General features: G+C 39.7%; 1 protein-coding gene across 5 annotated transcripts in view; it reads right to left on the bottom strand.

The window, feature by feature from the left end:
• MAST4 (microtubule associated serine/threonine kinase family member 4) overlaps positions 1-22,842 on the bottom strand; it is a 279,747-nt gene that overhangs the window by 122,491 nt on the left and 134,414 nt on the right. For 4 of the 5 annotated variants that reach the window (XM_033520373.1, XM_015653494.2, XM_015653495.1 and 1 more), the window contains one exon: positions 22,251-22,282. In XM_033520373.1, the coding sequence (XP_033376264.1) occupies positions 22,251-22,282 (32 nt within the window). Of the gene's footprint in view, positions 1-4,277; positions 4,623-22,250; positions 22,283-22,842 lie in introns of those variants that run through there. The other variant, XM_015653500.3, reaches the window with a different exon arrangement.

The raw sequence follows: 22,842 nt of genomic DNA, 5'->3' as shown, positions 1-22,842 counted from the left end.
TAAATATGAGAATTGGTGTTGATGCGTATGATTGACTACGCTAGACTTCCTCCAGGAAAAAAGTTTGTGTACGAAGTCCCAAGAGTGGTGAAACATGGTAACTTTTTTTAGACATCTAACCAAACAGAATATGCAACTGGGGTGCTTTTTTCCTCTTAAAGAATCTTGAGGGGCAGGGGGCTTAAGTTTTTTATATGCAAAAAAACAAGAAGAAAACTAAAACTCATGATAAACTTCCATCAGCAATATGAAAATTTTAATAAAAACTTCCATTCTGAGAGCCTAAAATTTGCACATTTACTGAAAATTAGAAGTGCTCCAGTTAGCATCAATTTAATTATGAAGTGTTTCCTCACAAATGCCAAGTCCTTCTTCTAGGTAATCAAACATGGATATAAACAATTCATCCATAAAATCCTTACTTGAGCATTTGACTTCAAAGGTGTCTTTAAGAAGTTGCCTCAAGCACATCTCCATTCAAAAGGATTCTCAAAAAAACAGCTGGCCACTGCCAGATTTCAGAGATGCTCTTTTAAAATATGCTATTATATGCACATTTCCCTACAAAACTCACAAGAAAGCTGCTTTTTAAAACCATGCTTACAGCATAACTCTCACTGCAATTTGCTTTAGCTTTCTGTCAAAAAAACCACTCTCTGCAGACTGAGCAAAGGCAGAAGCTTATGAGGAACTTTTTTCAGCTCATCTTCATAAAGATACGTTCTGCTTTCTGCCAGACCCTTTCAGCCAGCCAATGGTAGCACTCCTGTCCTGTCCCCAGTGGAGATGCAGATGGCCAATATGCTAAGCACAGCCAAGGTCCAGTTTGGATTTTCAATTGCATAACACTTTGCCAGATTTTTGCCTTCAAAAATCTTTCAAGGTGGATACCTGATCCAGGATTTTTCTGAACATTTGAGCAGGAAGAGTACTACTGCTTCTAGAACAGATTAGGAATACAATTTTGATATTGTACATTTTTGCAACTTTTTGCTTTTTGAGGTGCCTTGGAGAAGGCACAAAGTTTGGCAGGGACATGCACACTGAGACAAGGATGAGCCTGCAGGTAATTTCTGACAAGGCTACTGTGTATGAGGAAATTCATCTGGCTGCTGGCTGTGCCTTTATAATCTCTGGACAAGGTGCACAGAAGAGCACCAGCAGTTGAGTACAAGCTAGTTTGGTTTCAGCTGCAGACTACCCGTGTAGTGTTCAGCTGAAAAGATCCATTTAGAACCAATGGCTTGATATACCACTTTGAAAATGGCTAAATTGAACACAGGTTCCTATCGGTCAGCCCATGCAGGTCTGCAGAAAAACACGTGGATCAACAGAAGGATTTTGACTGTTCCACTAGGGCAGTCTCTGTTGCGTTGCACTGCACTGATCTGCGACAACACGCACTGGAAAGATTGCTGTTTCTTGTATGATCAGTACAGGACAGACTTGTAAAAACTGCTTTTGTACTTCTATGTTTTATCTGCTCTGTCTCTTCATCTCCACTACAGCAGAGCTGGTTGTTTGGCCCCAATTGTCCACCAGTCAGGCTGGGCAACAATCCTGTGCCGCACAGTCACTGCTTGCACTGCAGTTCCTGGGGGCATGGCAAGGTAAGATGTGGAGGCAGGCAATGCAGACCACCACCAGACTTCAACAGGACCAGAAGCAGTGAGGGAAAGCTGGAACTGATCCAAATATAGTCTACATGGCGGAAGAAAACTGGCATCAACTGGCCAAAAGCACAGGGCTGCAGCAAGAGCAAGGGGACTGCTATGGAGTAACAGCTGGGGATAAAGAATCTACTAAAGCCAGAATGGTTGAAAGGAAAGGAAAAAAAACCAGCTCTGGCATTGCAGAAGAAGAATACATTAACTTCAAGCCCCAGACTGAGATCCCTAATTCACCTTGCTGTGAACAAATCTTAGAAATACTCTATGGCAATGGGCACTGCCCTTCCTCTACTGGACGGCTCACACACAGCAGGTGGAAGTCCTACACTGTCTAGTAGCTACTCATATTTTTCCTCATTGTCACTACTGTAACACATGAGAGTCTCAGTAATGGTACAGACTCTGAGGGCATCCAACATCAGATGTGCTAGTACTACGGATCTAAAAATTCCCACCAAGAGATGACACTGGTGTGCCAATCCAGCTCTTCTATAGAATTCACTCTTCAGCTTTGCTTTTTTAAGACCTACAGAAACCTGTTAAAACAAATTATCACAGTGTATGACAGGCAGCCTTACTTCTTACACTTACTAAATTTGGAATGCTTTATTTTGGATTTAATATTCTTTCAAGGAGCTTTTTGCAAGTAATGAATATAAAGTAGACAGACTGTACTTGTTTCTCAGGGAGACAACATAATTCTAGTCGCAACATTTAAACTTTACTGAAAGAAAATTCATGAGACTCAGGGTGCAAGGAATAAATTTGACTTTTTCCCCCCTCTAGATATGCTCTTCTTTAAATGGTTGCAATTAACAGTTTGGGAGACATGATTTAAGTCTGCATTGACTCAACTCTGGGAAATCATGAGAGAATGACTCTGTGGAAATCATTATGTGCCAGTAACCAAAATATGGTATTTTCTTTTCTCTATAGGTAAATCAAGTTCAAAAAGTAGCAAGTGTGATGACAAAAATAATTCAAATACATGGAAAAAGTAAATATATCCAGACAACATTTTAGCAAAAGCAATGATTGATATTTAATTTGAAATATAACTATTAATGTTATCAGTATTAAATATTTTGAAAATATGGAACAGCAAGTGTAATTATGTTAGGTTACTTTTAAAAAGGAGGAAGTAAACAATTACTTCATATTATAAAAACACACACATACGTTGAAGAACATGAATCCTTTCTCGTCCTTTGCAGCTAGTGATGTTATTCTCACATGATGATTACATAATTCGGTGAAGACTGATTTAAAAATATTTAAATTGCCACATCTCAAAAGAAGTATAATTATCAATTATTCATGGCAACCATTTTAATGAGATCTCTGATAAGACCCCCTCCTCCAAAACTCCTGAGAAATTAGTAATGCTGTTTTTTTCAGAAAAATATCTAGAGCTTAGCTTGCCCACAGCTAACACACACTGCTCTTACCAGAAGATGCCTGATTGAAATGCAGAATTTTGGAGACATTTCACAAATGTAATTCTGATATGACTGGTCTGGTCTGTTCGGTATGACATCTACATTTGTTCATTGGAATAAAGTGCTCTGTCACCTTCATGTGATTATTAGAATAAATTATTTGCTACGCTGCACACTTACCTATAGCCCTCTCTTTAACACATGGCAGATGCCAGAGATAATAATCTTTCTTAGCTAAATAACTTTACCGCAGGCATCTGCAGAATTCAGGGTTTTGTTGGGTTTTTTTTAAATCCAGCAAGAATGGGGCAGTCCCAGGGAATACTAAAGGATCTGACGTAACCATATCTATTTACCTAGATAAAATTAGCAAGTTCTCATGGTGGCTGTAACATGCATACATACATGCCTGACATGTCAGTGTATACTAGAGGTATGTATGTATGTATGTACATCCAGAAATTAATATAGGCATTGACTAACATATCTGGAGTAAACATATGCTGGCATTTATGAATAAAAGACTACACTTACTATCACTATACATTAAAATTACACGTTTTCATTTAGCTACTCTCTAAATAGCTGAAAGCACACAGATTAGTTAATCAGTTTTAAGCAAGTATAAGTAAACACACCGGTAAATTAGGTAAACATACTTACTGCAGAAACTATCAGGAATCCTCCAGAATGTCAATACAGGTCATTAGTGCAGTTACGTATGTAAAATACGTCTTGTTCCTGATGAATTTTTACAAACAGGATTTTTATAATGCTTTAATCTCTCACAGTGCTCTCTATTATTCAGCACAGAAAGAGGCCTTTCTAAAAGGCAGTGCTGGGATAAACAACAACAGAGAGCTGAAGAGAAAGATACCATGGCCTACTGACAGATTCTTCCCCTACAAGCTGACAGGATGCTTCATGCACTGAGATTCAGTAACTTTAAATATGCAGAAATGCTTTCTTTCCAAACACACTGCAATATCCTGGCTCCAGGCTCACACATTTGCTGAAACCAACTGCAATGCACTGAAAACGTGTTCCTTCAACCTGGAGCTGCAGTGCTCCCAGCCTGTCATCACAAACGTATGTTAAAAGCTCCTGACTGCACAAAAGCCGGCATCATGCAGAAACCATTAAAATATTAAAGACAGACAATACTTACTCCAAGGTCAGCCCTGGAATTTGTAGCCTTTCCCGCTGGGCTTTCATTGCTGTTATGTGTTACCACACTCTATTGTAATCATGACACACATTCACAGGCAGCATTCTGGCGATGACAGAGAGCCAAATGAACCACTATAAAGGAATGGACTAAGGATCTCTTGGGGGCGGGGGGAGGACCGCAGGTTGAGGTCCTTCCACCTCGAGCTGTCACGAAGAGCCGCAGGCTGCCTCTCTCAGGCTAGTGGCAGCGCACCGCTTTTGTGGAGCGAACGGCACCTTCAGTTGTGCACATCAAGTAATTCATCCCCGGAATTCCGCAGCAGCAGCCACTGCGCCGACACACGCATGCACACACACACACACACACACACACACACACACACACACACATATATACACACACACACACATACACACACACACACACACACGTTGCACCTCGGAGGATGCAGTGGTCCCCCCTCGCTACGCCAGCCCACCGCGCAAAACAGACGCTGTGCTTAACACAGTTTCTCTCGGCAAATGTCCAACATTCACCACCCCCTCCGATCCTGCCAAATAGGATTGAGCCATCTTCTTTAAGTCACATTATCCCTTTCCGTGGTAAACAGACAGTTTCTGCAGTGCTAGAACAGCGAAGTGCTGAATCAAAAGCAGGTTCTTCTCCTTTAATAGAGAAAATTAATTGCCAAGGCTTTTTAAAACAAATGTATTCCTGTAACACAAAGGTTAACACAAAAGCAGAAGTCATCATTTGGTTCTATCACATCTGCACCTAAATTTTAAAGGGAAATCATCTGCAGTTTATATTAAGGGTGAGAGCCAAACCTCTCAAACTGCAAAAAAGTCTATTGATTACAGTATTAAAGGTAGCATCACTTGAAAGCAAACCACTACACAACACTTTATATAATAAACAGTTTAAGATCAGTCCTGCTATATGGGATGTTAGTTATAATTTAATTGTATTTCTTTTTTAGGCACTGTCTCTTATTTTGAAATTACAATTTTAATAAATATATACTGTGAATTGTTCCATGAGTAATATTTTTTTAATGCTCTACAAAAGACCAGGAAAAAAAAAGTACAAGTACTTATTTTTAGTAATTTTAGAGCTAGAATATTTTATCTCACCCGCCTACTTTTCCTGTACACAATATAATAAAGTCAACCACATAATATTATTTTTGCTGGAGTTTGGATCTGTTCTGTGGATGGACAACTTCTACAGATCAGTCAAAAGACAGGACCAGAAGAGGCTTCTGCTTTTTGGGTCCTTGGCTTAATTATGGAAGACATTAGTGAGTTCACGGGTACTAGGTTTCAGACACAGAGAGAAATCTTCTAGTTATGGAAACTGCTGAACTAGATTTGGTGAACTTGATTGTTTTTTCAACCACACAGTAAAAAAGAATAATTAAATGCTCAATTACATCTCTTACATCACCTATATATTTCTACTGGAAGGTATTTTAAATTTATGTTATATATTATCTGGAGCCTTCATTTGAAGACACTAAAAACAAACCTGAAGGATACACAGAACTACACATTTGAATTTTTAAAACACAACAGACACCTGGATTCTGAGTGTTAACTTGAGGTCCCAGCAAGCATCCTGTAAGCAATCTCTGTAAGGAAATTCCAAATTGTCCTACTCACAAAAGAACTACACAGATGGAGTTAAAATACAGCTCACTAACCACAATGGGAGAGTGCACAGATTTGCAAGGGCACAAAGATCAGTTAGATGCCCAACTCTTAAAGGCACTTTCAGACAGGTTTTTCAGATTTTACTCAGAACACAAGTAAAACATCAATTTTCGAGGATGTTCTCAAACTTCCTAAGTACAGTACAACAATCAACTGTCTAACAGTCAAACAGCTCTGACACTGAAACTATTTGGTGAAGCTGCCATGCCTACAAGTGTTTTCATTATCGAGTTTGGAGACAATTACTTAAGAACAAAAATTCAACAAGAGAGCAGCAGAGTATGGGGTACTACAGCCACAGGTCCCAGCTTCCAACAGGCAGCTCCCTACTCCTACTGTTCAACACCTCTCAAACCAAGATCTGTTCCCTTAAAAATCCATTGATAAAAGTATCTTTTGTACATAATACTACTTCAGTTGCTGAAAAGTTCTGTTTCTGATGGAGTAAGAAAATTTTGACAGGTAAACTGTGACTGTATGCACACCAGACATGCACAGTTTTAGTTAAGCCTTAAAGGATGTTCAGAGGGGCTGAACTCTGTGGATACCAACCTTCAGTTTGGTGCTTCATTCTGCTAGCTATGTAAGCACCTGCACACGTAGCACCTAAGTACTATTTGTTGTTCTATAAAACTTAACTTTTTGTTGAAGGCACAAAGATACACAAAGACAGCATTAACACCTCAAAGAGGACAGCCAACTGCAGTGATTCAGGATGGCACCAGAACTATTTCTGTAAACAAACTAGCAAAAGGACTAGCTCTGGAGGTGAAGGTATGCTTCCATCAAAACTGCAATACAAATTTTACACACTACTTCCATAAGGCAAATATTACTGCTGAGGTGAAAAGAAATCCATAACAAAGGCACTCGTTTTGTTTGTTTTTCCCTCCACATGCAAATGAAAAGTCTGTCACCAAACACTACTTCATGAAACACAACAGTTGATCATTTAGTGCATTTTACCTGCAGGAAGACAATACTAGCAGCTTGTCTTGTCTAAAAGGAAACTGAGTGGGACTGGCAAGTGGGTACAGGCACTTAAACATACACAATTGCATCGAAGGCTTGTTACATGACCACGATAAATCCTTCTGGTGCTGACTCATGCAAGTACCTCACATTACATTAATAGTAAATTATTCAAAACTGAGATTGAGCTATAGCTTGACTTTGGAAATTCTTCTTTAATACATGTTGTCTGATCCAGACAGAAGTTTAGAAAATCATGATTTAAAAAAAGAAAAAGAGAGATGAATACAGAGTATGATATCAAATTTTTCTCACTCTTGTAGTCTTACAGTTTTTGCAGGAATAAAAAGGGTCTGCTTCATGCATCTGGAGACAAAAAACTGCAGCAATTTAATTAGATGAAGCCTTGCAAGTGAAAGCTGACTTCCAATTTGATCAAAACATCTGTTTGCTCTTAATTCTGCACTGTTTAGATTTTTCTCTCCAACACAGAGTTGAGGAAGGAAGCAAAAGTTAGCAAGAAGGCTTGCTGTTACTATAAAAGCTAAATGCAGATTAACCTGCAAATGTTGCCTATACTGACACAACTTCTGTAAATAAAATGTCTTATCTGGAAAGAATTCCAAATAAAAAGTCACTCACAGCACTGAAGGGCTGTAAGTATTGTATTCCTTTGCAAATACAAACCTTGGTCTCCTCTTAGCTAGTTCAAGAGCAAATTTTAAAAGTAAGATGTAGGAAAACATGGCTCAAATTATCCATTTACATCTTTACTAAGGTCTCTCTGGTTTAGTAATCTCAGACACCTGTTTAAAACCAAGCAAAACCAGAAAAGCACAGAGAAATGTTTATCTCCTTGAAACACAAACCAGAAAGATGATACTTCCATAGCACAGTTATTAATGTTGTATGCTTTAAAAGCCCCTCTCTTCTGCAGATGTTGACTACTCTTGCTTTTTCCTCTTAGATAATGGTAACACAATAATACCATTAACAATGAAAGCCACTGGCTTTCATTATTCTGTAACATTAAACAACAATTACACTAATACAATTAACAAGTCAATGCATCCTTTGGTTCTGCATGCACTCTTGGCTAATGCTTTCCAAAGGTATTCTAGGGCAAGTAATCAACTCTCAAAGAACAATGACATCTTTCTGTCATAGTCCTTAAACAACAGATTATTTTCTTCAGAATTTCTGTCATCTAATCTGTTTAGCACACCAATTCACACATTTGTGCATAGGCACAGCTGCTTCACTGCTAGCACCATAGTTTATAAAGAAGTTCTAGCAGGAATGATGCAGAAACAGTTGAGCTCAACACTGCTTGTTAGCATTGGTGAGATGCAAAACACAGCACAATCTCTTTTTACAGTGTTTCAACTGTATAATATGTATAAAAATAATATGCCTGGGTATATTACAACTAGGCACAAAGAAAGTCTGAAACATGAATCTTCCCATTTGTTACCTGTGCCTGAAGTCAACAGACTGACCAACACAATGTGTACAAAGTAAACCTCATGCTTTAGCTCTCTGCCAGAAAGCACCAAAAAGTATTCTTAATACTGACCTAAATGACCAGTTTATTCAGGGTTGGCTACTTCCTGCTTTTCCCATTAGTATTTGAGATAGGTCACAGGTAATATAAAAATATAATAAAAAAAATAATAAAAATAATAAAAAATATAAAAAAAAGCAATACCAGATGGTGAAAACAATCTTTTTCCTTAGATCCCTGTCTGGTATGTCTTGCTCATATGCTCAAACTCACAATAATTGCCCAACTTGAAATTGCAAGGACTATTTCATCTTGGTCAGCTTACACAAGGAGCAGGAGGAGGTTGGCTGTCCTGTTGGTTTCCCTGGGGATGGGGGGATGCATCCCTGTGGATGCAAATGACAGAAGGCGTCTGCATTCACCCACACCCAAAAGCTCAGATCGCACAATGGGCCCAGCATGGCATCCAGAAATAAATTCCTTGTCACCACTACCACAGTGGGTAGACTTTGGCAGAACCTGAATGTAGTTATCTGTCTTCAATACATGCCAGCACAGAGCACTATGATCTCCCAGGGTACAGGCATGACTTTGGTATGCCACAACAGAAAGACACCTTCCAGCCCTAAGTCCTGCTAACATCATGGATCTATTGGAATTTACAGGCATATCCATAAATCTGATACCAGTAAGCAATTTACAGTAACACATTTTATTAATGTGTCACTGGAGTGCACAGTAAAAGACCAGGTGGTCTTACAAAACATGCCAGTGTCTATTTAAAGTTCTAACAATTCTGCAAGGGACTTGTGTTAAAATATACTATATAGAAATCACACTATTAAACTCAAATATATTTTAATAACTTTTTATAAATCAGTTGTATATTCTGCTGATAGCTCTATGGTATTGTCTATATTACTTAAAAATGGAATGGATCAAAAGAATGTGTTTATTAGCAGAGTTAATTAAACATTAGAAATAACTGAACTTTCGTAAGTTAACCCAGCAACTGCCTGTCACATTGAGCATCTTAACTAAAATCACTGATCCTAAAGCATTGCAGACAATAAACATCACCACCCAAGATCTGGCAAAACCTTTCTGCAACCTCACTCACTTCCATTCTTCTACACTGAGTTTCAACAGGTAGTTCTTGAACTTTCCCTACAGCCAGGACAGCCTCCTTGTGAGTAGAACAGATGTATTTTAGATGAAGCAGGACTCATACTGACTGACTCTGCCACTCTGAGATTTCAGAAGACACATAAAAATAATCAAGGTATGTGGCCAAAGAATGAGAGAAAAAGTTCTCTATTCTTTGTCTATATATCATCTGAACTGTTATTATAGATGACACCAGCAAGAGGTGTTAGAGGTGCTAGCCATCTGTTAAGGCAGCCTTCTTCATATTCCACCAACCAGTGTCCCATCTCCTTTGACCAGGCAGCATCATTTCCACACCTGCCTGTGCAAGCTCAAAAATATCATCCCACAGAAAATCAATACAATGGCACAGTGCACCCATTGCCAAATTTTTTTTTATGGAAAATTACCAGAGCAGCTACTTCAAATTTGTAGAGTCTCCTACCATATTTCACTCTTATACTGTAAGAATAAAAAAAAAATAGAACAAAAAATTAGAGAGCAATAAAAATAAAAATAGCTCAACCAATAGTCTCTTGCCAACAGACTTTAAGTTACTACTAAAACTGTAAAAAGCTTGAGAAACTACATGTTAATAATAATTATGACCTCAATCTGCACTACCTTTCATGAAAAAAAAAGGCATTAAAAAATTAGAGGCAAAAATATATCTACTTTTTGAAGAGTTCTACATTATACAAGGTTTAAACAGTTGTTCTTTTTAAAGTCAAGACCCTTGTTACACAAGGATAACCCAAGCTCAGGCTATTAATGAGCATTTTTTTATCTGGGCTTCATTTAAGGCATATTTCTGTGCTAACTGATGCCATTTAACTTTCCTGTATGTATTTTTTCATCAAAAGAATGAAAACATAAAAAAACCTCGAAGACATAAAAAGCATCCATTGAACAGTTTTTTAAGATCATGATGGTATCTGAATTTCTCCTTCAAAAAGTTAAAGCACAAGTAGGAAATTTCATGATACTATAGTCCAGCTTGCAGCTGGATTCTCCCAAAACCTTACACCCATCTATCAACAACTAACATATACCTACAGAGTTACCAAGCTCTGTTTTGGCTGGTTAATAACTTATTCCTTGTTAAAACCCTATCATGCACACAAATACACATATGCCTGCCAAAGAGGCTTCCCAATAATTCTGTAAGGCTACCTCTTGTATGTTTTTTGGTTTGTTTTTTTTTTAATTCACCTTCTGGTTCTCTTTGTCATTAGAAAAACGGGTAGGCAAGTGTTCCAAATGGAGGTGAGCAGCTGAAAGAGAGCCATCAGTCTTTCACAAAAAGAAAAAACAAAAACAAACGAACAGCAAAAAAACCCCAACCCAAATACAAAACAAAAAATCCTCAAGAAATTTGAAGCTTGTGTCTTTTTTTTTTGATCCATCTTACATAAAGCCCTATACACATTTCCACTGGGAATTCTGTCATTACAGACAAGTACAAATTAATTACATTGTCCATTATGAGATGTTATTTTCTTCCATCAAAGAAGACAGTTAATATATGGAATCAAGTTTCAGCAGAAAGTTTGAGCAATAATCCCTCAGACATAATGATTATTTATAAAGAGAGCTAGGAGAGTCAAGCAGTCATATTTTCCTTCCCCAGGAGAGGTCCATTTAATATTCCTATTGCCCCTGTCAGAATTTTCTCTCATTTGTTCTTAAAAACTGATAGCAATTTCACAACACTCCCAGGCACTCCCAATGTACTCTGCTACATTGTTTAGACATTGCTTCAACCATGTCTGAGATTAATCCCCCTTGATCCAATTTAAACACACTACATCTTGCTTTACACCCCAATAATACAGAAACACTTTCACTTCTTACTCAGGGCAGATGTTCCACACACTGGAAGACTTTCATGAACATCCCTCAGCCTTCCCTAAAATAAAAAAACCCAGAGCAGTCAATATTTCTCCATATACCATGTAAAATTTTCAAAGCAACCAAGAGTTGCCATCTCTTTCCAGCTGATCTACCTCAATACACAGCACTCCACTACAAGGCCTTGTAAGTCCTTGTATTGTTGTATAAGTGTGGGATAGAATAATGCTGCATGCTCTGCAGCTCAAAATATCAGTTTCCTAGCATAAGATCTCCACTGCCCTCCAACAGCAACTGTGGTCCCTTAAACCTCACAGATCACTTCTGAAAACTAACACTTATTCACCTGTCTTGCATGTCTGCATATTTTATGCTGGAGTAGGAAGTTCTGTTTTACTTGGTGTATTTTCGCTGGTTTATCAGAAAGGTTTTGAAACCCCATACTGTTCTTCAACATACTTGCATTCTTCCCAGCTTGTTGTCTGCTGCAAACTTCATAAACACCATCTATTCTATCACCTAAGTCACTAATGAAAAATAATGTCTACAGCCAGTCAACCAGGTTTATTACAGTTTATTACAGCAGTGATAATTTATCCAGTGCATCTCCTGCTTAGTGTTTCTACCCTATAAGCAGCAGAACAAAAAGCTATTGGAAGTGACAATATCCCCACCCCATGCCTTCACCCCACCAAGACACATTTGCTGGTATGGCTTACTGGTAAAATTTGAATAAAAAAAAAGTCAGCAAAGTTCTGATTTATAAAGCAAGAACCTAAAAGCTTTCTGGATTTAGATATATGTGGGTATATTCTTGGTACTTCTGACAGGCATGTCAGCTATAAAAACAGCCATATTTTTAAATGCAAATGAAAACATTTTACATTTCTCCTAGCAGAATCTAGGAGACAAGCATTCACAAAATATGAAAATTATCTGTAAAAGCTCATTTTCAGCAGCATTTCAATGATACTAAGAAGAATCACAGAACAGCTGAGGCTGGGTCTCAAGGACATGCCTACACATGAATGTAAACATGGCTGATTTAGTCCTGTTTCCACCACTTAATGTGTTGAAGTGCAGTATGTGTCCAGCCACCTGATGGCGAAATAGCACCACGTAGCAGAGGGGAAAAAAGCATTCCCAATGCCCATGTTCCCTGCACAACTTCTACAGAGGCACAACAGATCTTCTCCGTTCAGGACAGAACAGCAGGAACTTGCTTGTTTACAGCAGCATGCTCAGTGCCATGTCAGAAGAACCTGCAATAGCATGTTTGTCTCAATACCATGCTTGCCTTCACTGCTTAGGGGCATGACCACACTAAACATTCATGAGTGAAGCCACTGGGATTTGAGGAAATGTGATTATATGCAATTACACTGCCTTTTGCACAGTGGCAGCTACACACAATGCATATAAAGTAAGAAACTCCCTGTGTCAGCCTTTTAGACTCACTTGCTCCCTGTGGCAGTTATCTGCTACCTTTTTCAGGCAAGCATGGCAATAATGTGGATCCACTTATCCCCAGCACCCCTTCTGACCTTTCCACATGCCTGTGAGATCTGTTGCAACATACCTCATTAAACCTCACAGGTCTAAGCTTCACTGGCTTGCTAGGAAAAAATGCTACAGAGAAGTGGAAACCCTACAATATTTGGGAGAAAAGACAAGAGGACAGAGACGGCAGAGAAGAGTATGTAGATAGAAGGAATGTGTGCTAAGGCCAGGTTGGCTGCTGCCTTGATTCAGTGAGCACAGACTCATTAAAGACCACACAGAGGTCTTTAATGGCTCGTTGATTAGCCCTTATAGAAGAGAATGGTAGCATGCCAATGCAATATTTTCCTTCTCCAAACCTACAAAAGAAGAGCTCTGTCCTGCTGCCATCCAACCCCCACTTGCCTTTTTAGACTGCTATAGAAGCCACCTACCTTCCTGCTGCCCATGCTTTTGGCTAAAGTAACCTACTCAGTTTCTGCAAGCTCCAGTCCTTTGGTAAACCATCAACCCCTCTGCAAGAACTGCATGTGCTGCCTGCCCTGTGACATGCTCCCAAGAGCCATCACCTGTCCTCCCATACACAAAGCATTTGGCAACCAGGTTCTTTGCATGCTTATCCCCACATGGAAACTACAATCAGAGAGTGAGTTCTGCAAACCTAAACCCATGTCAGGACCTCTGCCCCAGCTCTCCACTGCTCCATCCCAGAGAACACACCTGCAAGGAAGGCACCTGGCTTTACACAAAGACTGAAAAGACAAGTGGAGAGCCTCCAGCAAAACAGAGCATGCAGAAGACTGCAATCAGTCAACAAAACTTTGCAAGACAGTTAGCATGACCCATAACTCCCAGGGGGAAGGGAGGGAGCAGATAGTAGGATGGAAGGAAATTTAGCAGGATCCAGAAGTTTTAGACAGGGATAGAGGTGGTGGTAGGGGCAAGAATGGCCAGAGCTACAAACATTATGCCATATGTTCACAAAATATAAAAGACATAGCCATTACGACTTAACTATTGAGCAGGTACACTCCCAGCTACAGCCAACAGAGACCCTGCTGCCATGCTGTCATCTGTTTGCTTTAGAACTTTGAAGTCTGTCTACAGACACACAACTGCAGGTAACAAATACACTAATGTCCCTAATGATAAGCAATAGTACAGGTTTAGAGTACTGACAGTGATAAAAAATGTCCAAGTCTATATTTCATAGGAAAGAATGAGGGGAAAAAATACTTCCTCCTCCTATGAGACAAAACAGAAGTGATTCACTGGGATTTCATGAGTGCTATTCATGACATCTGTAGAAAGTCAGACTATACTTTACATAATGGAATGGCAATATTGAAAATTTCAAGGGGAAAATCTGTAATGGCAGAATGCTTAACTGAAGATGCAAGGCAGGCACATTCCTGATGTTCAGCAACTCCTCTTCTAAGAGCAGGTGTTTAGAATACAGGTGATACTACTGGCACCAGAAGAAAAAATATATTGTCCAGAAAAACCTGAGTGCTTCTTTTCTTACGGTAAAAGCAAACATTTACTTGTAGTTGACACCTCACCTTTAACCTACATCAAAACACACAAAAAAACCAAACAAACAAAAATCCAAACAAAACAAACAAAAAAAAAAAAACCCCACAACCTCTCATTACAATTCTTTAAACACAGCGTAGGTTCATCAAAGTATCATGTACTTCTCCCAGAACCCCACCAAGACATCAATCCTACAGAGGCTAAATAAGTATGTGCACACCAGGAACTGCACAGCCTCAGGAAGCTCCCTCTGTAGATGAAGAGATTATGCAAAACTTTGTAGCATCAGTGCCAAAAAAAAATCAATTCATCAATACAGCATACAGCAGCCTAGATCATGCAATTCATCAGGACATTGCAATTCCTTTTGTGACTAACAATTCTTTTTAACAAATTTCAGACATTACTTAACTGAAGAAAACTGAACTTCCTGAAATTAATGACACTGGGAAAAAAACAGTGAACAAGAAGCTGCCTCATTATGTCAGGTTTTCAAGGTTTACTATTAGAAATTCAGCTGTGCTGACTACTAGTGATTACCCACATGATGTTCTTCTGCCAGTTTTCTCAATGCGTAAGTACTTTCTCAGGCAGCAGAATAAAACAGGTTATATGGTCATTTGTTCTTTTTGTGTATGTGATACAATTTTGAAACTTTACTGGAAGAAAATCAAAGACAATTCTACTCATTGAGGATGCAACTTCTGTTCACAAAACAAACAAGAAGACACAGCCAATACTGATTTTAAAATGCTTATATACATTGATCACATTTGCCACTGCCAGACACAATTTAATCACACAGCTATTGCACTCACATACTAAGTTACCTCTAGACCCCACCCTGATGCTCAGACATCAATACTCCCATGTCTCAGCACCTCACATTTCCAGCCATTAAATTCCCCTAAGCATTTTCTGTACGCTCTCGCCCTAAGCTTTGCTGCTTCAATATACATAGAACACTGTGAACTCCATCAACTGCTGGTTCAACAGGTAAAGCAGCATATAAGGGCAGAACCCAAACACAAGTGAGCAGCTCAGTGAAAAACACCGTAAGCAGAAGAGGCTATTAAGAGGCAGAGACTGTCACATGGGACAATCAAGAACATTAGGACTGCCAATTTGTCAGGCCTCCATTCCATCCTCCATCCCCAAGCTTCATTTTGTCAGGTTTACTATTAAAAGTTTTAGCAGTGAACTGATAAGACTGATGAGACTTTACTGCTATTTCTTCGTAGAGATTCAGATATTTTAGCACCTTGGTGTCACACCATATTAGGAGCGGCAAAAGTAATGACATAGACTGTTGCAGTCTGTTCATTTTGTTCTGGTTATTAAGTTAAATGGTTTGTTTCTAATGTTATTCCCCCCATAAGTTGTAATGGTTTTACCCTCTTGTCAGTTCTGTAAACCCCTCCCCTTTTTCCTGAACCTTCCTTGTCCATCACCCTGCTCCTGCCCCTGAACCCCATCAATCTATGTAAACCCCACCTTTTGTTCTAGCTCCTTCCCTGTCATTCATCCCTCACTCGAGGCCCCATTGGCATTGTGACTGCCGCCCCTCCCACGTGTTACTCCTATTGGTCCCCAACATTGTAAACCCTCCCCCCAACTCCTCCCCTGAGATGCCCTGATTGGTTCCTGTGTTTGTACCCTCCCCACCTTAAATTGGAGCGCACAGGGGTGCTCCTTGCTCAGATCGTCCTACCCTTGACCTTTCCAGTCCTTCCCCCATCCACTGCTCCTGACCCTGGAATAAAACCTGGTTTCTGGAGAGAACCTGGGACTCTGAGCCTCCTCCTTACCTTCATCGGGCACCCACGACGCACCTGAGACCGCAGGGCTTGGCGGCTTGCAGGCTCTGAAGGTTCGGTCTGGGACAACTAACCCCCAGACCGTTCCCCACTCCCGGCGCTGCCAGCGGCTAGGGAGCAGGAGCTAGCCAGGGCGAGGAGAGCCGCGGCAGGGGCAGCGTCAATAGACTCTCTTCTGGGTTGCACAAGAGAGTAAGTTTTATTATTCCCGATTTTCTTTTATAGACATGTCCGAGAAGGTCCGAAAGGCAAAACTCTCATTGATCATTTAACACATCACCATCACTGGACAGTTGGCAACACCAACCCTTAACTGTTTCTTTCAAGTAAACAACAAGGATCCAAACAACACCTGCAAAGGCTGTTTTCCAACTGTTTGGATTCCTCGTGCCAGGTTAAGAACCTTGTGCGACTTAGTCTCACTCAGGCTCAAGCTAATGCCTGAAGCCTAAAATTGTCTTATTTGAGGAGTGTCAGTTCCCATACCTTGGCACTTGCTTTCACACCACCAGTAATCCATTAGCTATGAGATCTGGCTCTCAAACCAGGTTGAACCTCATGCATTATAGAATAATATTTTACATGTACAAAAATAAACTAATTTAAATTTTAAACTAAATTAAAATTTAGTTTAAATTACCCTGCTGCACAAACATATGTTACTTTAGGCAAAGCTTGAAGGCACCCAGATATTTGATTTTCTTTGCTTCCACCAAGAATCATATGACTCTGCCATCCTGAAATTCTGCAGCATGCCTACAGAACCACAGCTTGACTCTTGAGGCTCGTTTAATTTTGCTTTTTCCCTGTGGCTTAAGTTTGATCACTATTATGATAAAGAACTACTTAAGATTAATTTTCATTCTTGACCCTGTCCTCCTTGACTAAGTAGCTGAAACAAAATTCCAGCAGAGCACAGCACACCCAGCACACTGAAGAGAAACATGATACCTGGTCACTCTACATTACTTAGAAACCACAGCAGTCACAGAACAGTAGATAAACACAATGTTACACAATTAAGCTTTAAAGCATAATCACCTCATTTTCCGAGTATCAGTTCCCCAGAGAGGCAGGTTATTTAAGGTCAAAAAATTCCCCTCACTGACAGAAAACCCTTAAAAGTTGAAGACAGAAACAATGCTAGTAATGACACAAAAGAATATGCAACTTGAGAATCAAACACAGGCTATGGAGAATATCTACTGGAGCACAATCCATCCATACTAGAACAGAGAAATTCACTACCTGGCTACAATAATTAATTTACGCCACTCTCCAAATTTAAGGTAACAGGTCACCTATGAACATAGCCAATTTTTTATGATGTAGATGTCTATGTGCATACAGAAACTGTCAATCAAATTCCAGTTCTGTCCACCTACATGACACGGGCCTCAGAGCTTTTTTTTCTTTTTTCTTTTTTTTTTTTCCCACAGTACAAATCATTCCCACTTTTTCCATAAGGGTAACAGACAGTCCATACTTTTCCCTGATTAAAAAAAACTTTCTTACAAAATTATTTTTGCCATTCTTTAAAACTATTTATTAATCAAGCAGCTAAGCAAGCAGTGGTTTTAACTACTGCTTCTCTTGAATTCTTGGATGGCCACAATCTTATATTGGTATTACCCAAGGGTATCAACTGTTTCACCAAAATGCATGAATTAATTTTATAAAAATTCTGCGACCAACTTTGACATTTGTGCAAGCAGATTATGTAACTATGGGTACAGAACTTGAGTCCATATTTTATAATTATAGAAATTAGTTGCGGAACTGTAAGGAGAAGGACAGATATTAACATCAGACTGAAACATCTCCAAACCAAGCAGAAACTGAAAAATTAAAGAAAAGAAAACAGAAAGAGAACAGATTCAGTCTGGAAAAGTAAGGACTTTTCCTTCTAGGGCACATACTTTAAGCACTAGGACTCTAACAAAAGGAGAAACTGCCTCTACTTACCCACTTCTTCACATGTATTGCTGTTCCTGAAGCCTTCTCTCCACCTCAGAGCAGCCTGTTATAAATTTTCTTTTAGGAGAAGGGCATTTTAAACTAGAATGTACCTACTCAAAGCTGAGTGTCATTTTTTTGCCACAACCTTTGTGGTTTTGCCCTGTCTATAAAAATCTCTAATTTTTCTGAACTCCTCCAGTATGTAAGGAAACAAATCGTGATAAGGACATTCATATATAAATCCAGTGATGGAAACTCACCTGATTGACACACACTGAGAGACCATCTGTGGCGGCCTACTTCAGAAGCTAGACACATGATGAATGTTAATGGATAGGTATGCGTAGATGCTATCAGGCATTCCCTGGTTCACAGGAGGATCTGTCTGCTTTACAAACAGCAACACGTAATTCTGATCAACTTAAATCTGTATTTCTGAGTCTAGATTAACATTAAGCACAAGTATCTTCCTTGATATTACAGAATCACAGAATCGTCTGAGCTGGAAGGGACCCACAGGGATTATCAAGTCAACTCTTAAGTGAATGGCCCATACAGGGATCAAACCCACAACCTTGCAGTTATTAGCACCATGATCTAACCAAATGAGCCACAGTTAAGGTTGGAAGTGTTTGGTGAAAAAACACGAATCAATAAAAATATACCAAAATACAAATAACCCACCCCCACTGTAGCAGTACGCAAAAATATATTCCTATTTAGTTTTCCAATGGACTTGCAAAGTGGGATACGAACAGCCATGCATGTTTACAATCATGCTAAGCTTATATAAAATCAGTTTTGCTGCTGAAGTCAGCCTGGGAGGAAGTGCCAATCTATTCATCCTGCCTCCAAGCCACCCCACCCTGCTGCCAGAAAGAAAAGCATTTGCGCTGTTGGGCAATTTAACATGCTGAAGAAACTGCGTGAAGCTAGTGGCAACCTGCATCAATTCTGCCTGTGTCCAGAGGAAGAGTTGTGCCACCATAGCCAGGGGGTGCCTCGAGCATGGAAAAGCTCACTTCTCAGTCAACCACAACTCTTTATCTCAGTTTATGGCAGCTGTGCTAAGATTGCTCACCCCTGAAATAGCTCTCCCTGTCCTGTTTAAAGCTGCGCCCTTGGCATGACATTGGGTCCGAAGCTCCAAAAGACGGTGTGAGATGTGCCTACCTGGAACTGTTCAGGACCTCTAGACATCTATGCAAAACATAGGACTTTTCACATTTTGAAATTCAATCTTCATGTCAGTATTTATTTAATATGCAAATACAGCAGCCAACACAGTCCATGCACACAATCCCTGACACCACAGCTATTGCTAACCTCAGCAGCATGAGCCCTTTTAATTAAGCACTATTGAAGTCATTTTAAAATCCCATTGTATTGGTTAAGCATGACCAGGTTTTAGTAGCACAGGAGCTGCAAGGTGGCTTCTGTGAGAAGCTGCTAGAAGCTTTCTCCGTGTCTGGCAGATCCAATGCCAGGTGACTCCAAGACCTGCTGTTCACCAAGGCTGGGCCAATGAAATGATGTTAACACCTGTGTGGTAACAGAGCTAAGAAGGTAAAAAAAAGTTATTGCCCAGGTGTAATTGCAACCAGAGAAGAGCAGAGCAGCAATACATGAGAGGAACAGCCCTGCAGATACCAAAGCTGGTGAAGGAGGGACAGGAGGTGCTCCAGGCACCAGAGCTGAGGTTCCACTGCAGCCTCTGGTGCAGACCATGGTGAGGCAGCTGTGGCCCTGCAGGGACCCTGGAGGTCCCTGGGGATGCAGAGATCCACCTGCAGCCCCTGGAGGTCCCTGGGGATGCAGAGATCCACCTGCAGCCCCTGGAGGTCCCTGGGGATGCAGAGATCCACCTGCAGCCCCTGGAGGAGACCCAGGCCACAGCAGGTGGATGCCTGAGAGGGGACTGTGAACCCATGGGAGGCCCGTGCTGGAGAAGGGTCCTGGCAGGACTTGTGGCCCTGTGGGGGACTCACACTGGAGCAGGCTGTGGCTGAAGGATGCACCCCATGGAAGAGTGACCCACACTGCAGCAGTTCATGCAGAACTGTTGCTTATGGGGTGGACTCATGTTGGAGAAGTTTGGAGAGCTGTCTCCCGTAAGGGAGACCCCACGCTGGAGTAGGGGAAGGACTCCTCTACCTGAGCAGCAACAGAAATGACGTGATGAACTGACCATAACCTCCATTCCCTGTCTCTCTCTGTGCCACAGTGAGGGGAAAGGTAGAGCCTGGGAAGGATGGGTGTGGGAAGCTGTCCCTAATATTTATTTCACTTCTCATTATCCCAGTTATTTTAGTAATAAATTCAACCAATATGCCAAATTCAAATCTGTTTGGCCTGTGACAGTATTTGGTGAGTGATTTCTCCCCATCCTTATCTCAATGCATGAACCTTTCATTTCTCACTTCTGTCCAGCTGCAGAGGGGAGTGACAGAGAGGCTTTGGTGGGCACCTGGCACCCAGTCAGGGTCAACCCACTACAACCATCTGCAGAAACCTAAGCACTTTAATAACTGGATATGATTATGCTGACAAGATGCTGTCCTCTACTATATTTTAATAATGCCTCAGCAACATCACAGAAAGCACACAAACATCTTAGTGATCAGCTAAAACAATATGTATGCGAATGCAACTGAGGTGATTGTGCTGCAGTCATTTCTCAGATTTGGAGTAAACTAGTAAAATTCAATGTCAAACATCCTAGCAAGAGTAAGCAAGGTCAAGTTCCAAGAGCCACTCTCTGCTCTGACTAAAGTGAACAGCAGTTTAGCCATTAACTTTAACAGAGGCAGTCCTCTACCCACACAACAGTTTCAGGTTAATATAAAGCACCAAGGACACCAAGAGAATGCAACAAAAATAATTTTCTTTAACTATTTTTCTCTCAGTCACTGAAATATTTAAATCATTAAATACTTGATAGGAAATTAGTTTTCTATTTTCTTGACTTTTCTCACATAATGGGTTTGCTTACTGTCTAGCCTAAGACTTCTCATGCACCCAAAGAATCTTTTCCAAAACAGCACAGACTTTGGTGTGCTCTTTGACTCGGAATAACAGAGCACTTCACCGCGCTTTCCCAGCAGTTACAGTTTTGGTTATTCACATATCTCACCTACTATCACTAAAAGCTACACAGCACTATCACATTGAAAACAAGGCACCGGCCTCTTGTGCAAGAGCACAGGGTTTTACTCAAAATGTGTGGTCACCAATAATCTTCAGATCATCTTATAGTGCTGTTTTTGATAGAAAGCAGTAAATGAACAGACTTTGTTTCTTAAGACATTTCGTGATGTTCTTATCCCAAAACTTTCTCAAGAAGTTACTAATACAGAACAAGAAATTAGACAGATGCAAATAAAAAATACAAGCTTTAAAATCAAGCAGCTCAAAATCACTGGAGAGTCAAAGAAGTATACAAATCTAAGCAAAGCACAATTAAACTAAGTAACTGAGTACATATTATAACTAAGCAACAATTTATACAAGAATATATCGTCTTTATTTCCATAATCAAAATAGTAGCTTAACAGTCCTATACTAGGACTGTGTAGTAGAAAATATCTATTCTTTTTCTCTACCTTCTCATCCACAGGACTGTTCACACAGTTCCCTAAGCATGACAAGTTTCTTTTATATCATTCACAAAGAAAACATGTTTCTTCCTTTATTTTTAACAAGAAAAATCTTTAATACAAAATGAATCCTGAGCTTAAGAACTTTTTATCTCTTTGGAAATCCCTCACAACAGCTTCTCTAAAAGATGAGCATAAAAATGGTGACTACACAACCCATAGGTCTTCATTTATCATTTTCATTTCTTTGTTATGTATTCTAAGGTTGATCAACCGCCACATTTTAACTACCCTGAAAGGAAAACTAGCCTACTCTAAAACTGTCAAAAATACATACTACAATCTAAGTACAACAGAGAAAAACTTAATATACTTACAAACTTCCTCTTCTTGGAAGGCTCAACTCTTTCTGTAACAGAAAAAAAGGTACAGTGTATTAGCAATAAAATATTTTAATTGGAGGTTGTTTTTTTGAGACAAGTACCATAATCCTCTCATCCCATCAGAAGCAGGAAGACAAACATGGTATATTGGGACAGAAAAAGATGTTACAGATTTTATATGTTCCACCTTTCTTTCTTATTTGAAATATTAACATTAGCATTTGGGAGTCTATACCTTTTTCTAGCAGCGATATTGAAACATTTCAAGCAATAGACAGATTTTATGGAAAAGCCTTACAGTTAGCTATGATGTAGTGGCAACACTATTAAAATCTGCAAGAGGCACTGACAAAGATAAACTAAATTCTTTTCAATACTCATAATTTTCAAAAATTGTTATTAACAGGACCACAAGCTGAACAGGTGACCATTGCCACCAAGCCTTCTACGCTATATTCTCAAACCCTAATAAGATTAAGTTCATAATAGTATGGTCCACAATAAATAATTACAATTTATTACAATATTCTGCAAAGTAGTTACATAACAACAAAAACACTGCTGGTAAACTTTTTTACAGCTTTTG

Source organism: Parus major, chromosome Z (genome assembly GCF_001522545.3).
Source record: "Parus major isolate Abel chromosome Z, Parus_major1.1, whole genome shotgun sequence".
NCBI classification, from domain to species: Eukaryota; Metazoa; Chordata; class Aves; order Passeriformes; family Paridae; genus Parus; species Parus major.
Note: the sequence above shows the minus strand (reverse complement) of the source record. Positions and strands in the feature narration are given on the sequence as shown.